The 17,727-nt window shown below is 38.4% G+C and overlaps 1 protein-coding gene across 1 annotated transcript in view; it reads right to left on the reverse strand.

Moving 5' to 3' along the window:
* zgc:153039 (uncharacterized protein LOC767698 homolog) overlaps positions 1-10,125 on the reverse strand; it is a 63,635-nt gene extending 53,510 nt beyond the window's left edge. The window contains exons 1-6 of the mRNA XM_054602132.1: positions 9,749-10,125; positions 5,307-5,441; positions 4,042-4,179; positions 2,152-2,478; positions 407-514; positions 149-260 (exon numbers count right to left, since the gene is read on the reverse strand). Coding sequence (XP_054458107.1) covers positions 149-260; positions 407-514; positions 2,152-2,478; positions 4,042-4,179; positions 5,307-5,441; positions 9,749-9,962 — 1,034 coding nt within the window. The 5' untranslated portion in view covers positions 9,963-10,125. The remainder of the gene's footprint in view (positions 1-148; positions 261-406; positions 515-2,151; positions 2,479-4,041; positions 4,180-5,306; positions 5,442-9,748) is intronic.
* Positions 10,126-17,727: the final 7,602 nt, after the last annotated feature.

Below are 17,727 nucleotides of genomic sequence, written 5' to 3' on the forward strand. Positions count from 1 at the left end.
ATCAGAGAATATGAGTGTAAAATACTCAGATGACAACGCCTGAGTGTGTGCATGTACAGGAGTGTGTGTGTGTGTGTGTGTGTGTGTGTGTGTGTGTGTGTGTGTGTGTGTGTGTGTGTGTGTGTGTGTGTGTGTGTGTATTACTGACCGGTCACAGGAGCAGGCCACCAGTATGCTGAGCAGGTTGTAGATGATGAAGGTGAAGATGACGGCTGTGATGGTGCCGCGGGGGATGGAGTAGCTTGGATTCTTCAGGTCACCTGGTGGATATCACAGGTTTACAGTGTGATCTCACACACACACACACACACGCACACACACACACACACACACACACACACACACACACACACGCACACACACGCACACACAAGCACACACACACACACACACTGCCCTCACCCACCTGACATATTGGAGCCGGCCATGATGCCGGTGCAGCCGTTAAACATGACGGCGAAGACGGTGGCAAAGGTCATCATAGTGTTGGTTGTGTAATCCACCGTGTAGTCAGCTGTGGGACGAGATAACGGAGGATAAGTCAGAGTAGTTGTGTGTGTTTGTTTTTATTTGTTTTAAAGTTCAATTTGGTTTGTTGGCAGACGCTCCTCTGAGCCGGCTCGCCAACAAAAGCTTCATTGTGTTTTACAGCGTTTGAGAAAAAAACAACGCTCAGCACATCGTTTTCTTTGGTTTACAGAGGCAGCACTCTACTCAGTCACAGGATGTTGGATCCATTCATGAAGTCGAATTACCACCTCGTGGTTTAATGCATCCGCATTAGTCATGTCAGTCCAAAATGTCATCACGTTATCAATTACACATTTGAGAAATTGTTATTATTAGCACATGAATTCTTGAGTTAAAATAAAACATGTTTTTGTGATGTCACAGTGACATTTGACCACTAAATTGTAATCAGTGGAAGGGGGAAATTTGTGGAAAATTTGCTCAATGCGTCCCCAAGAGATCATGAGAATGAGATGGATGTAGGTCTCAGTAACCTTGACCTTTGACCACCAAATTCTAATCAGTTCAGAATTGAGTCCAGTTTGACTAGAATACCAAATTTGGGGAAATTCCCAACCTATGTTCCTGACATATCGCAATCAAGAGAATGGACTGGACGGACGGACAACCCAAAAACATTAATCCACCAGCCACAGCTGTCATGGAGGCAAAAAAAACATCTTGTTTGAGGTCTTAATGTGTGTAATTGGAAATAAATATCCTATCCAGCAAATAGACTTTTGATCACCATACCCCGGCCAACTCTTTACCTTCTACTGATCCTGCAGAACTTTCCTCTTCCACTAAAAACAAAGCTCTATAAAAGTACTGAGCTATATTGATTAATGAAAGTCAATGAAATAATCCAACAGCTAATATGAACAGTTTACAGTGTAAAGCACCTTTCTGCTCCTCAGTACGTAATTAGATCCATTCAGAAACCATCATTAGTGGGTTTTAACTGTAAACACATCATTACCCCTTCTGTTCTCTGGACTCCTGTGGTCAGATCTCGGGCTTATTCGAAGCTTGGCTGTGTAATAGTTCTCACGTGTGCCTGAGTGCATGCCCGAGCTACACCAAACAGCTCAGTAATCATGTGCTCGGATACAAATCCCTGCAAACGGAGCGGAGTAATTGGATGGATTTCCATGGAAATTAAGAACCAGAGAACATGCACAACGTCTATTTACAGATCAATCTTCCAAAGCTGCCTGTAATATAAAGAACTTTTGAGGGTTCTTCCAATACAATAAATCTGTATAATTAACAGTAAATTTCCCAGTAAAAAGCAGAACAACACATTGAGTGGTAAGGCCCCTCAAGATTTCCATTAACACGAATTAATGGCCATGCAGTCGTCCATTAATTCCTAATAATGGACACCTTTTAGGCAATTAGCCCTTACATCACGTAGTGGTGAAACTGCCCAATGCATTGCTTAGTATCACTAAGTCTACATGTCTTATATAGACATTTTTGCCTCATTCATAAGCAAAGTCTTTTTTCTGCACCTCTTCTATCGTCACATGGCAAAATGAACAAAAGTCAAAACACACCACAGATCAAGCGAGGCACTCCAAGCATGCTTGGTATGAGCACATCCAGCCGAGAGAGGCCCAGCAGCCTCATGCAGCTTACCCCTCAGGTTCCCCAGCAGCGTGTCCAGCTTGAAGCCGGTGAAGTTGGCGGTGGTGGGGAAGGCGGGGCCCGTCCCGTTGGCCGTCGGGTTGAACGCGGCAGAGCCGGGCAGCACGATGGTACGCGGGTGTACGGCGAAGAAGCTGATGAAGATGGTGCCCAGGACGAACATGACCACCAGGAAGATGACGAAGGTGGCCTTGGCGTAGATGTGGGCCCCCACCAGGCACACCAGCAGGCACAGCAGGGCGACGCCCGTGGCGTAGAGCAGAGACCACCAGTAGCCCGACGGCAGGACCTGGTAGGCAGAAGTGACCACAGACCCGTCTGGAGGGGGAGGAGGTCATGAGGGAAAAGATAAAGGGGAAGATGTATTACTGCTTATAATAGTATACCGATATAGCACATATGAAGAGGGGCATTTAAAAAGCTTTGGAAGCAAAAACGGCTTTTCACAATAATGTCTGTGCCCTGAGTGGAACTACGATCTTTCAGCCAACAGAACACTGTTCATTCCTCAATGTTGATTTATGTGTCACGTAACTTTCAAACTTCAGTAACGCCATTCCAGTTATTTATGTGTCACGTAACTTTCAAACCTAACTCAGTATTTTACCATCTTCCAAACCTTATTTAAATCTTTTCCTAAACCTAACTAAGTATTTCACCATCTTTAACTAAACCTAACTAAGTATTTCACCATCTTTAACTAAACCTAACTAAGTATTTCACCTAACTAACTAAGTATTTTACCATCTTTTCCTAAACTAACTAAATATTTTACGTAACCTAACTAAGTATTTCACGATCTTTTCCTAAACCTAACTAAGTATTTCACGATCTTTAACTTTAAGTATTTTACAATCTTTTCCTAAACCTAACTAAGTATTTTACAATCTTTTCCTAGGCCTGACCAAATAGTTTTGTTCTCTAAGCCTAATAACTTAGTTGTTTCCTTTGAAGACGGCAGTTTATTTTGAAAAGAGTTACTTTTCATGAGATACCATACAAACTGTTGTATGAGGATACCTTGTTTCTACACACTTCCTGCTTTATAATAATAATAATTAAGCCTTTATTAGTCCCACAATGGGGAAATTACAATTCTCTGCATTTAACCCGTCCCGGAGGAGCAGTGGGCTGCTAAGAAGCACCCGGGGATATTATTAGCAGAACAATCCACCCACAGCTCAGATGTTCTTTCTATTCTAACACATTCAGTTTCATAACACAGAGCTTTCTTCTGCTGTGAAATTAAACTTTCCCATGACTTTCCATGACTACGCCAATGTCTCAATGACCTAAACCCTCTTGGTTTGTTAATGTTAAATTTCCACATTATCAGATGGAAAAACTAACTACAGAAAATAGAAAATGTATTGAGCTATATTTATAGAAAAACAATGTTTATTTCTTAAAGATAATAAAAAAATGATAGTAATTACAGTGACTAACATTACCTGACCAAGAAAATTGCCTAACCCAACTCTCTCATCCTCCAAAAGCACCACACGGTATTAAGATGATAATAGAGCCATGATGGGGCAGCAGAGCGGTGCAGTCTTTAGCTGACAGATAGAAGGTTTTGGGTTTGAAACCACTGATTTTTTTTGGTTTTCCCCAGTTTCCTCCCACAGTCCAATAACAAACAGGTCCGTTTAATTTGCGACTTTAAATTGAGAATGTGAGTGTGATTGACAGACCACATGTCCAGGGTGTACTGCCCACTGCCATTGATGTAGAGTAGATGACCTACATTAAGTTACACAAAAAGCTAATGCCATAAGTTATAGGGAACTCATTTAAGGGTTACGTGTTGGAAGTTAAATGTACATACCACCACCAATGACGAGCCGTCAGTATTTAACAGCGTGTCAGAAGGAAACTCACCTTCTGGCACTCCGAAGGTGGCCACGATGGCCTCGACCAGACCGAGCACGTAGAGAGCGCTGGCGCACACGTTGGCCAGGAAGAACATGATGCCGATGCTGCCGCCGAACTCTGGACCCAACGCTCTGCTGATCATGTCTGAGAGAAGTTCAGGCCAAGTGCACTGATGTGTTGAACGTTTCTATTTCTATTCTCAAAGAAACCAATGAGTGTTTAAGAGCTTTACTGCAACGTAATGAGGGCCGATGGTCGTTTCCTTTGCCTGGCTCTGTCCAAAATACAAAACCCCGACACAGCTTTAGTGCAGTGTTGGAGATGAGGGAGTAAGACGTGGGGTATTCAGTTGGTTGCAATCTGCAAACTCACCACTAGATGGCACCGAATCCTACACGGTGTGCCTTTAAGCGTATTTCTAAGAATGTCAAACTATTCATCTGAGATTAAGATGAGTAAGTAATGTAGATGTTACATTTAGAATTGGCAGTGTTGAACTAAAGGGTTAGAGAAGTGAACTATCAAGCAGAAGGTTGTCGGTTCAATCCCCCTTGACCATCCGAATGCATTTTTGTTGGAAATAGTTAAAAGGAGTGCTTGCTCCTCCCTCATTGCCACCACTAAGGTGCCCTTGAGCAACCATTTACCCCAATCATTGCCAGCAGATCAGACTGTGGTTGTACTGGGCCGTTCCAGGTGTTTATGTGCGCCTTTGTGAGTGTTCCTCCTAAAGACAGACTTCCTCTCAGTTAAATAAAGAACAAAGCAAAAAGGAGAACCAGAAAGAACTGGGTGAAGGGTATGATCATGGTTGGAAGGTTTGAAACACAGTCAAAACAAAGTCCTTCCAAGCACTATAACAGTGTGTTAATGTTTAACTCCAGACCGTCCATGTTTAACAAATTACTTTTACTCACTCGTCTCCAGGAAGTCACTACGGCAACCGCTGAATGCCAAGGAGACAGAGCTCTTTACTGTAATGCTTGAGTTTTAACTGAAGAGAATGATGGTGATGGTGATGATGATGATGATGATTGATGCACTGAATGGGGTCATTTACCAGATTCCTGGCAGTAAAACATACTGGCCTCTATCTAAATAATGAACAGACCAGGCCCACATACAATGCCACAACACACCACCATAAACAGAGACACACCCCGTCATGTGATGGTGTGTGTGTGTGTGTGTGTGTGTGTGTGTGTGTGTGTGTGTGTGTGTGTGTGTGTGTGTGTGTGTGTGTGTGTGTGTGTGTGTGTGTGTGAGGATACAATAGGCCCCTCCGGCGTCCAGGGCTCCGTTGGTGGAGATGGCGCAGACCGACAGCACGGTCATGCAGATGATGAAGTAGGCCACCAGGAGCATGGCAATGGCTTGGTACAGTCCGGACTGGCCCACCATGAATCCTGGTCAGACAAACAAAACAACAAAAAATAAATACACAGATCAGCTGGTTGAAAGCAGACCGTTGGTCTCGGGAGGGTCAGTTCCCCACTTTACGTAGGTACAACCAGGAAGTCAGCATGGCACTGGTTCCGTCTACAAAAAGCAAACAGGATTTATCTATTTGATTTTGAATTATTGGTGAAAATAAACGGCAATAACTTTTGAGACCAAGTATTTCACGAGTTGTTTCCTGTAAAGACGGAAGTTTATTTTGAAAATACTGTATTTATTGAAACGTGTTGCAGGATTTTTGTAGGAAAACACAAGAGAAATGAGGAGTTTCTTTTTCATAAGATATCATTCGGACAGTGTTATGACGATACGTTGTTTCTAGACACGTCCTGCTGTATTTTTAGCAGTTCTACGCATTCACACCTCAGATGTTCTAATTTTTGTGGACAATCGTTTATGATACTTACACATTTTGCTCAGGAAGAACACCACGTTCATGATTTTTGAAGCGTGAATACGACCAGAAGTAAAAAGCTAATGTTAGCACGAGCGCGGGTATAAACACAACGAGGCTGTGAAGGCGGATTAGTCACGGTGATGGCGTTTTGTAGTCTCATTTAGACACTTGTTAGTCTCTTTTAAAGACACATAAAAGCTTCTAAATTTAAAAAAGAAGGGTATTTACAGACACATTTTATATGGTAGAACATAACGTTAAAATCTGTCAGGCTTCTTTTAACCACAGACCTTATTTCAGGCATCTAACTAGAAACACATTCAAAGAACACATTGATTTAGAGACAATGGAACCAGAAGCGCAAAAAAACAAATGGCTCCGTCCAAAGTACCTTACTCAGACATTTCCCACAAAAAAACCAAACAAAAGTGATGTCACAAAAACTAGTTCAGATTCCGGCAGCGGTTGATTAACATAACTGGAACATCACATCTTCAGAAGCAAAGTCATGTGAGTCTAAATCAGTGTGAGAGAAGATATTCACACTATGTTAGACACACATGTTCCACATTGCCACCACTGTACACTACTCTGCTCATTGATTAGATATATCTTCATGAAGTCAATGACAGTGACCAACAGCGTTATCCATAATGCTTTCATCTGCAGCGCTGATGTTGGTGTCACATCGTTTTTGCCCTAATGCCATTATTTTTTAAATGTTTGATGTAGAAGATGTTTTTATTTTAGATAACAAAATAACATCAGTTGATTTATTGGGATAAGTTAAGCCGTGATAATGTTTGTTTTTCCCCTTCCTGAATGTCCAAATGGGTCAGAAATCTACTGGCCCGGAGTCAATTTTTACTTTACTGTTAGCGGTGATCAAATAACAACAAAGAGAAAAGATGATTGCTTCACTTAATCTTAATTTTAAGTAAACGAATCAGAACAGCTCCAGTGCGAGCGACACTCCAGCATTGTTTTACAGAAACTTGGCGAGTATTTTGAAGAAAAAAAAAACGTTTTATCCGCATTGTTCTCCAAATTGCATCAAACGGCACAAAACCTTTATGGAGTTTAACCCAAGTCGTCTGTTTTCACGAGAAGTGAAATGCTCGCTTGCACTTCAGCTCACAAACTTTGGGCAATCCTTATTTAATCAATTAATAAGTTCTTGATCTTTCTAACATATAAAAAACAGGACAGCAAACAGCAAAACCTGCTCCCAAAAATTATGAAATGTGTCATTTCTGTCGCATTTTGATACATAAATATTACTGTTATTGGTCAAATCTGACGGCAGATAAAGCTGCACGTGTGTTTACTTGCTTATACAGACAGTTTTGTATATGAGGAATTAAGGATGGACGTGTTTACCGATGACACTGAAGATTCAAATCCTCTAAAGTATCAGAAAAAACACAAAGAACAAATCATTTAGTTCCATCCCTCTTATAAAGCTTTTATCAGTTTTAATGTCACATTTTCAGTATGAAGCCGACGTATAACTGCACAGAATCGTAATTAGTCAAAATATAGATGTGACTAAAGATGGCAACACACAGTTTCGGTTTTGGCAACCAAAAGCTAGATAAGTCACCCAACAACACATTGGTTTCTTCATTTATCCATCGTTTCCATCGAGGCTTTCACAGTTGGTCCGTTGACAGAAGTTTCACATCCCCAATGAAAGCACGGGTGGTTCCTGTGCAGAGTGGCGGCATGTCACACTGAGAGAATAGTAGCTCTAAGTCCACAGGCAGCTACTATGTGTGTGCACGTGAGTCTGTGCATGTGTGTGAGTGTGTATACACTATGTGTGTCTACTGCACAGCAGCTGACATCTCACGAGACGGGGGGGGGGAGGGTGAGAAAACAACTTGGCTGTACGACAAGGAGAGAAACACACAACAGCCTAATAACTGGAATTCAGATCAGAGAGATGAGAAAATGGAGTTACATATTAAATGCTGGGTTTATTTTGGTGCTTCTCATTTATCAGTGCCTCAGTTGGGTTTTTTTGTGCTTTAACAGCAGAAATGTAAATCTGGGCATCACATGGCATTATGATTCTAGCATCACGCAGACACTTTTCAAGGGAATGCAGAACCTTTACGCTGTTGACGTGGAACAAACGGATTTATCTCTGCGGTTTTAACCTTGAACCTACATATCATTACTCAAGACGCAAAGCAGAAAGCCTTCCTCTGAATGAAGTTGGCCTATTGGCCCAGAATCAATAACAGTTTTACCAGTACGAACCAGTATGTTACACAACACTTTGAGAAATGTTACAACTACTTTATTCTGTATAACTTAGATATTAGCTCATCCCCCAAACAATCTTTTGCAAGAGAAAGGAGGTTATGCATAACTTTCACAAACTAAAGGACGCTCTGGTCAAACATTAACACATACAAAAGTGCAAATAAGGAGGGAAAAATATCTTCTGCTGACTCCAGTTACATGCAAAACTATGTGAAATGTGGAGGGATTTAATACAAAAAGAACTAGTAATAAGTCCGATAAAGATGCTGGTGATACTGAAATAAGTGCTAGATTTAATGACATAGTATAGATCGATTTTTATCTCAAGCAATGCACGAAAAGGTTGCTGTCAAACTGGTAAAACAGAAAATAGGACCCTGGTTTTGAGTGCAGGTGCGTTTAAAAACCTGAGGTGACAAACATCACCTCACAGCTTTAAAACCACTTCATAATTAATCTGCTTCTTAATCCAAATCCCATTCATGAACAGCACTGGATCAATGAGGGCAATTATAAGGGATACGTGGGTTTAATTTATTCATTTTATCAGCTTTGAATGTCATTAAGCTCAACTTTATTTAAATAAAATCAACAGTGTTCAATGGTGCCGTCCGTGGTAATTCAGAATGAAAACATTGAAGAATATAAACTATGAAAACAAGCCAAAATTGATGAATGGCTTGCATACAGAATTTAAGATAGTTTCCTAAAAAGGTGATATTCATTTTATATACAAAAAAACTTTACTGACAAACAAGGAAACATCCAAATCTCAGAATTGTGAATGGGGTTTGGTGTACCTCTATTGAACACTTTAAAACGTTGATGTTACTGAAACAAGGCAAAGTTTGCATGCCGAATTCAACATTTACTACTAAAAAAAGTTATTGTTGTGTTTGAAACCAGAATACTTTATTGACAAACCAGCTGACATTAAAATTGCAGAATTTTGAATGGAGTTTGGTGTACATCTTTTGAACTATTTAAATGTTGATGTTACTGAAACAAGCCAAACTTTATGAATGGCTTGCATGCCGAATTCCACAATTTTTAAAACTACTAAAAAACAAACCAGTAATTAAAATGTAGTTTTGAATGGTTTGTCAAAACTTTTATTGACAAACAAGCAAATCATTAAAATTGCCCAAATTCAACAATTTTGAATGTTAATGTTTTGTGTTTATTAACAAACAAGGTAAGATTAAAATCCCAGAATTGTGAATGGAGTTTGGTGTACTTTAAAAAAAAGTTGATGTTACTGAAACAAGCAAATCTTTATGCCGAATTCAACAATTCCTTCTTAAAAAAATCATAGTTATGTTATAAACTACAAAACTTTATTAACAAACAAAGTAACATTAAAATTGCAGAAACACTTTAAAAAGTTGAAATGCCGAATTCAACAATTCCTTCTTAAAAAAAATCATAGTTATGTTATAAACTACAAAACTTTATTAACAAACAAAGTAACATTAAAATTGCAGAATTGTGCTGACATTAAAACAGCAGAATTGTGAATGGAGTTTGGTGACCCCATAAACCCATGAGCAGTGCTTTAAGGGGACTTCTGTCATCATCCACACTCACCTATCCGGAGGAACACCACCACGCTGAACATGGACAGCAGGGTGGGGATCACCACCCCGAAGAAGATGGAGAGCTTCTTGGGCTGCTGGGTGGACCTCTGCCTCGGGCTGCCCGGGCTCTGCACCGGGGCCTGGCCGGCCGGAGGGCACCGCAGCTCGGACTCATTGACGCTGGTGGAGAGGCGGTAGTGGAGGAGAGGGGTCCGCTCTGTCATGATGAGAAGCGACCTCACAACCTCCTGGGTGTTTTCAGAGAGAGTTAATCCAGTTCATCTGTTAAAATGACCCATAACACAAGTTCACAGCAGGTTAGAGGTCCACAGGCACTGCCCATCTCCTCCCATGACCAGTGTGTTACAATGTAGAGATACAGTGTAGAGAAACAGTGTAGAGATACAATGTAGCCTCACTGAGGAGGAGTCATGTGACTGAGAAACATCAAAGGACTACATCACAAGGGGAACTTCTGCTTGTGACTTTCAGTATAAAAGCTGCTGATTTAGCTAGTACAAAGTCTTGGAAATAATACAAGGCAAACTGGAAATTAAAGAATTCAACAGGAATATACAGAAAACAGAAATGATCTTGTTCTTCTTGCCCTATATATATATATATATATATATATATATAAAGTATATATATATAAAGTATATATATATATATATAAAGTATATATAAATATATATATATATATATATATATATATATATACTTTATGATACAAATAACTTAATGTTTCCATCTATATATAATAATAATAATAATTTATAATAATAATAATAATATATAATAATATAATATAATAAATAATATTTAATAATAATAATATATAATACATTTCTATAAAGGTACTCAAAGGTCCTTTACATGAAAAAGCCAGAAACCAAATAGATTAAAAAAATAAACATGATATTATAACAGTAATAAACAAATAATACTTTATATATAATATATATATAATATATAAATATATTTATATTTGTATAGTAGTATAGATATAATAATAATATAATAAATAAATAAATAAATAATAATGATAAATAATAATAATAATAATGTAAACATGATATTATAATAGTAATAAACAAATCTTTAACAAGACAAACAGAATAAACAAACTTAGATATAAATACTTTTTATATATATAATAACTTTATGTTACAAACAAACTTAGCATTAGTGTTTGATATCAATTCAAACCAGATTTATGTTTTTGTTTAGATGGTATGGTTTTAAATTTGTTTTCATATTTATTATTAATTTATTGCCAGTGTTTTGGTACATTTTGTAAAAAAAAAAAAAAAAAAGTTTCATGAAATCTTCACTTAAGAGGTAAAAATGAAACACCAAAGTATGGTTTACATTTTATACGTCCTTGTCATTTGCCTTCATCATTTCAAGTGTTGATTGTAAAAATAATGTTATTTGTATATATATATATATATATATATATATATATATATATATATATATACAAATATATATATATATATATATATATATATATATATATATATATATATATATATATATATATATATAAGCTCCTACCACTAATAACATACAAGCCATGATAAATAGAAAAAGGCTAGAATAAAACATGATACCATACAAACACGTACCAAACTACTCATCATATTTAGAGCCATTCCCTGGTTCTTCAAGTCTCATAGAATATTTAACCAAGTGACATGTCAGTACTTGAAATATTAATACTTAGATGTGGTACCTTTATTTTTCAAGGCAAATCCTACCGTTTCCGTTTTTTGTCCTTCCTAACAGTATCTAGCTTGACAAGTGGACTCTTCTTCCTCCCTTGTGTTTTCAGCCTGTTGCCTTCGGTCATATGACCATGTTGGCTGGGCCAATCAGAGCACTGCATTCTATTGGCCACCTACTGATGAAAGTGCAGAAAACCACTTCACATCTAGGAGATGAATAAATGTTTAAATGTAGTTAATTTTTGAGCACTTCAGAATATAAAAAGATAAAAAAGAAGAAAGAAATATATATATTAAATGCATTTATTATAATAGATACATTCATTATGATTGTTTAATGAAACGTCCCGTTTAAAAAAAAGTCTGTGTTTTTTACTTTTTTTTATTGGTAACACTGGCATATAAAAAAAGAATCAGACCAAAACCAACATGTTCCTCGTCTTCTTTCACTTCTGTATTCTCAAAGAATGATGCAATTGCTCTGATTGCTTTTAGTTTCAAAATTGTGTCTTTAACACAGAATAGTGCGATGATGGCCCACCGGGCTCACAGACAATCTTAAGTCCTCCTCAGTAAATAAATAATACATTAACAAACGTAACAGAGTGTCAGTTGCAGAGTCTAACAGTCTATTTCTACTGCAGCATTATTACAAATTATACAAAATACACCGTATATACATACATTCAGACATCTTTGGACTTTTACCCTCATGTGATAAGATCTCAAATAAAACATGATGACCTTAAAAAGGATTTTGTTACAGCACACAACAGGAACCCTGTTTAAAAAACAAGAATACTTCCTAGTTCGATTTCTCTTAACTTGAGGACATTTTGCCATTTGGGGCCTTTAAGGGGAGAGTTTGTAGGATTTGGTGTCATCTAGTGGTGAGGTCGCAGATGTTCATCATCCTCTCTCAGAGGCCATACATACCATAATACTTCTTTAGGAGCAACGGAAGTCAGACAGTGTATGGGCCGTACCACGATTTGGCACCATTTGTATGCACTTTTTCACATTATCGCAGTTTCAAAAGCTTTTCAGAGAACTACGGTGGCCTACAAGTATGGTGAAAACATAAAAAGGTTCTCTGCAGAGCCAGCGTTTGGTTTGGCCGTTCTGGGCTACCAAAGAAACATGGTGGACTCTAGAGGATCTGCTCCCTATGTAGATATGAAGGGCTCATTCTAAGCAAACGAAAACACAACAATTCTTAGTTTTGGTGATTACACACTTCTAAAAACATAGTTATGAATATTATAAATTATTTCTGCTAATTGATCCCCCAAAAGGCTACACACTGGCCCTTTAACAAAATCACCAAGTGTATCATTAACTGTATCTGTGTCAAGTTATGAACATTTTATTTACATTTAAATGTTTTTTTAATTCCTTCTTTTCCTCCTCTTTTTTCAAAAGATGAGCTTAATATGAAGAGGGTTACATTTGCCGGCCTTCAACAGTCAAAGACGAAGATGAAGAAGAGACGAGATGCCCAAAACATGGAGTCCTTTCTCATCCATCACCCACAGAGAGCGCTACAGCTACAGTTTTTGATCGCACATTGCATGTATAACCAACAGAGTGCACCAGCCCACACTATGCTCATTTTAACAGTGGTGCAATTGGTGTACATTACAAATAGATTTATACCTACATCTATAAAACAAATGAGTACATGGCGTCTGACTTAAAGCCAAGGTATGACAACCGCAATTCCAGTCAGATTAGTTTCACTTGATGGACCCTGAACTCGTATTCTCGTAAAGGTTCTGGCACTGAGCCATCCAGTCCAACGTGAGAGAACGTTGAAGTAGAGCCGCAATCACAGAGAGGCTTATCACGACATTCTCCAGGTTAAAGGTAAACACAAGGAAGGCTGCAGCTCTTGGCAAGCAACTTGTATCACCATCCCAAAAAACCTGCTCTCTGACAAGGAAACCACATTCTGCAGCAAAAAACAAAGGAGATAAAAAAAAGGAAGCAAAGCAAGAACAAACAGCTCCGCGGCTTTTTCACCAAATGGAGAAGGCTCTTGGCGAGTAAAAAAAAGTGAGGTTTGGCGCTGAACTCCTAACGTTTCTTTCAGACTGGTAACATCCAACGTCGGCTATTTAGCCAAACGTATCTTTAGTGCAACTAGCAAAAAAACAAACCGTACAGAAAAACAATCAAAATGACGTTGATATATATTTGATTTGCTGGATTTCTTGCTAAAAACTGACCCAAGCAAACTATAATGTAAACTACAGGGCGACGACACACATTAAGGTTTTTAAGAAAGACGTTTCACTTTGACCGGCTCTCAGAGATTCAACAGTTTGTTGGTATTTTATTGCATATTGGTTGTTTTTAAAGATTTTGATTGTTTTGGAAAAAAGTAGTAGAGGTGAATTTATGTCCCCTTTTTTGTTTTGGATCATGTGACCAAGCATCACACACTGCACCTTTAAGAAGCTTCTAACATCTCTTTGGTGAAAACTTTAGGTTTCAAGTGGTCTAATTGCCTTTTTGACACTGAAAATATCTGTAAAAAACCATCGGACCTTGTGAGTTTTTACGACATTCAGGACAAAACTGTTGACACCTCTGATGGCTTTCAAAGCCACCCACTGGTTTCTGCCTGTATCCATCCTGGTTTCCAGTATAAATGGTGAAACAACGGATCATTTTCCACCACCACGCCATTCTGTCCGACAAACCCGATCCCAGTCCTTTCTTCTCAGGTCTTCGTCAACAGGACGGACCCTCTGAATCCACAACGTGCTGGACCTTCCCTGATATCCTGTCGTGTCTTGGATCACTTCTCAAGGCACAAATAAGTTACGCTAAGTCCTTTAGCGGCGGTTGTCAATGTTCCTCTTTGGACATTCGTCTCGGAGGTCGACGGCGAGGCGATCCAGCTTCCCCCTGAGAAGGTTTCTGAGCTGTTTCAGCACTTCGCTGGTAGAGTTCACGCTGGAACAGTTCTGTACTGCAGACGGAGATGGTGTCACTGTGCCATTCTGTGAAGGGCCCAAAAGTGGAATTAATTCAATATAACTACAATAGTGACGTCACTGAGACCATGTTCATGTTTTACATTGTCTTTGTTGCACCCTTTGAAGGACTAAATGGTCATATCCAGGAAAAGAAAGATGTATTTACCAACTGAGTAATATGCCGATGATGAATGAAAATCCGTCAAAAGATAAATAATTAATTTCCAAGATCGGCCAAGTCTGAGAATTCAATTCAGGAATGAACACAGAGAGGATACAGGAATAGGAATAATAATACAATATTCACCTGTACATACAATTAAACCAAGAATTATACAATGATACTATACTAATAGGGAGACTTCTCTGACTTCCAAATATAAATATATATATATATTTATATATACATATCACTATTATTATAGTATTAGTATAGTATCATTATGCAATTATATATATATATATATATATATATATATATATATATTTAGAAGTCAGAGAAGTCTCCCTATTAGTATCATTATACAATTATATATATATATATATATATATATATATGTATACATATATGTGTGTGTGTATATTTAGAAGTAAGAGAAGTCTTAGAACAATTGTAAGTTAATATTATGTCAAAAAGATGATATTATTAAATGTATTTACAAGAATAAGTGAATTAGTGTAAAGTAATTATGTCCTTTTGTTGATGCTAAATCTTTGTATTCATTCTACAATCATCGTTTCTCTCTCTTTCTCTCTTATCATATGAATACATATAGTTTAAGTTTTTTTAGTAGATGTTTATGCGTAGTATTTTTATCAGTGCATACAATGCATATTCATGTTAATGCGCATCACCTGTATGTGAAGCCCGCTGACGATGGTCACATAGTTTGTGATGTTATGCTCCAGTTCCTTCCACAGTGAGCTCTGACACTCCGATGAGCTCTGATTCTTCGTCGCCTGCACGCCGTCTAGAAAAACCTGGAAGGCCCCGACCACCTCTGCACGCTTCTGCTGGAGCTGGAGCACAGACACAAACCGCACTGACTGCTTTAATATGTCCAGTAAAGATCTGTTTGGACTGTATTCCTAAATTAGCCTTAAGGGCTTTTTTCTTCCAACCCTTTCACAAAAAAAGCCTGAGACATATAATAATTTAATTATATAATTTAACAGGCAAGCATTTTTGTGTTGTTTAGTCACGCCCCTGGTGTGAAAAGGTTATACAAGTTCAATCACTGTAACAGTCAGGCAAATATAGATGGGATGCAGACATTAAATTAACCCTGACAACCATCCAAACACATAGCAATCTGTTGAAACATGTTACTTTAGGTTATGTAAGTCAAACCGTAGTATTCACAATACAAAGAACGCATATAAGCAAAAAATAAAAGAAATATCCGGATATGAAATGTTACTTTGTTAACTGAAAAGCATTGTTTTGGTTGTAAAATCCACAAAGTTTCTCATAGAGAGATGTCATAAAAAAAAAAGATCTGGGAGCGTACGGTATTGATGACATCACAGCAAAATTCCCTCAAGATCTTTTTGATTAAATGCCAATATTTTCTTGTCATGTTTTTGTTTCATTCATTTTGATTAATGAGACCTGAAACCTAAACCAATGCTCTTGGCAGTGTCTAGATTTACAAACGGTCTCTTCTTAGGTAAACACATGTGAATTATCATTTTTTTTATTGTTATTTTTATGATGATATTTTACATCTTCTGTAACAAACAGAGCGCTGCTTGATCCTCAGCACCATTTAGATCTTTACTAGAAGATGAGATGTGAAATGTTTTGCTTCTAAACATGTTAAATGCCAACCAAAGTACCATATTACTGCACTGTAAAAATATTCTCTGTATTCATTGACAAGTAGTGAACCAAGAAACAAACACAAAAAACTTGTACAAGCTGTCAGTCTTTTTGCAACTGACTGCCACATGTCTGAATGACTGGTTTATGGTCGGTGAATGTATACGTGCTTGGGTGGATGTCAGGTACTCACAGTTTTTTTTGCCCATTCTGTTGAGTGCAAATAAACACATGGCAGCTGTACAGCAGTGGTCAGAGTGTCTGAACCCACGCAGGTCATCTGAGCACATGAACAAAGTGTCGGCAGAGAAATTCAACTTTGTAACATTTTTGCTTGACAAAAAAAAATCGAACATTTATTAAGAAAGCTCTTGTTGGACTGATTCTACTTTCTTTAATCAATGAAGAATGAATGAAGATTTCCCCACCATGTTTTTACTCAGCCCGTCAATCTTTTTCTCCATAATTTTCCTGGCTTGACGGTTGCACCAAAAGTCGGTGGATGAGGCCTGGACAGAGGAAATCACTCCAATCAGCAGCAGCAGGAGTCCTAGGAGAGCGCACGGCAGAGATGAGCGACAAGCCGCCATCTAGACCCAACTACGTCTCTTCATATCTGCTTCCCCCCTTATTTTTGTCCTCAGTCTGACTCTCCCTTGATGGTGTGGATTGCATGTGCTGTATCTCACCTGCTAGCTTCTCTCATCTTGCTATAATCTCCACAAACATGTTTTGCCCTGACACGTTTCTCTAAATCCATTCATGTTCACATAATCTGATATAAATACAATCTTTTTAAAGTGTTGCTTTACTCTGTTATCCTTTTATGGAGTTCCTCTGTGCTCCCAATAAAGAGTGTGGACAATCATAATGGATCGAGGCATTATATCACAGCCATAGTCCAATCATTAACATGATATCTACAACATGTAAGATCCTAGCGATACATTTACACCACTGGAAGTATTGCATGAACCCACAGTGACACCAGTCCTCCCCCACTTCATAAATAAGAGCTGCAATACAGGGAACGAGTCCAAGCAGTCAACTTACTGCTATAAGCCATAACCCGATCCTGGGTGCATGGTGTCCCTCAGCTGTGGTCTGTCAACCTCCATTCTTCTTCCATTCAATGAGCTCAGAACACAGACCCTCAAAAATCATTCCGCGTCCAGTAGAAACGCCATTTTTCGGGTTTAAAGTCCAGAATCACAGGTCTGCTGAGGATCCCATACGGTTGCTTTCTCTTTGAGTACTTCTGGCAATGGTTTCGTAAACTTGTTTGTCATGAGGCAAGCCGTGACACGCATTGCAAGCTTTTATATTTGATTTAGCACAAAGTTAATGTTTGACTCTGGATGCTCAATGCAAATAAGACAGGAGAGGCACCATGTAGACCCAGCCAGGCCTAACCCAGTTACAACATTGTGATGCAGCTATTGGTTGATGTCAT

The sequence above is a fragment of the Anoplopoma fimbria genome, chromosome 1 (genome assembly GCF_027596085.1).
Source record: "Anoplopoma fimbria isolate UVic2021 breed Golden Eagle Sablefish chromosome 1, Afim_UVic_2022, whole genome shotgun sequence".
Lineage (NCBI taxonomy): Eukaryota > Metazoa > Chordata > Actinopteri > Perciformes > Anoplopomatidae > Anoplopoma > Anoplopoma fimbria.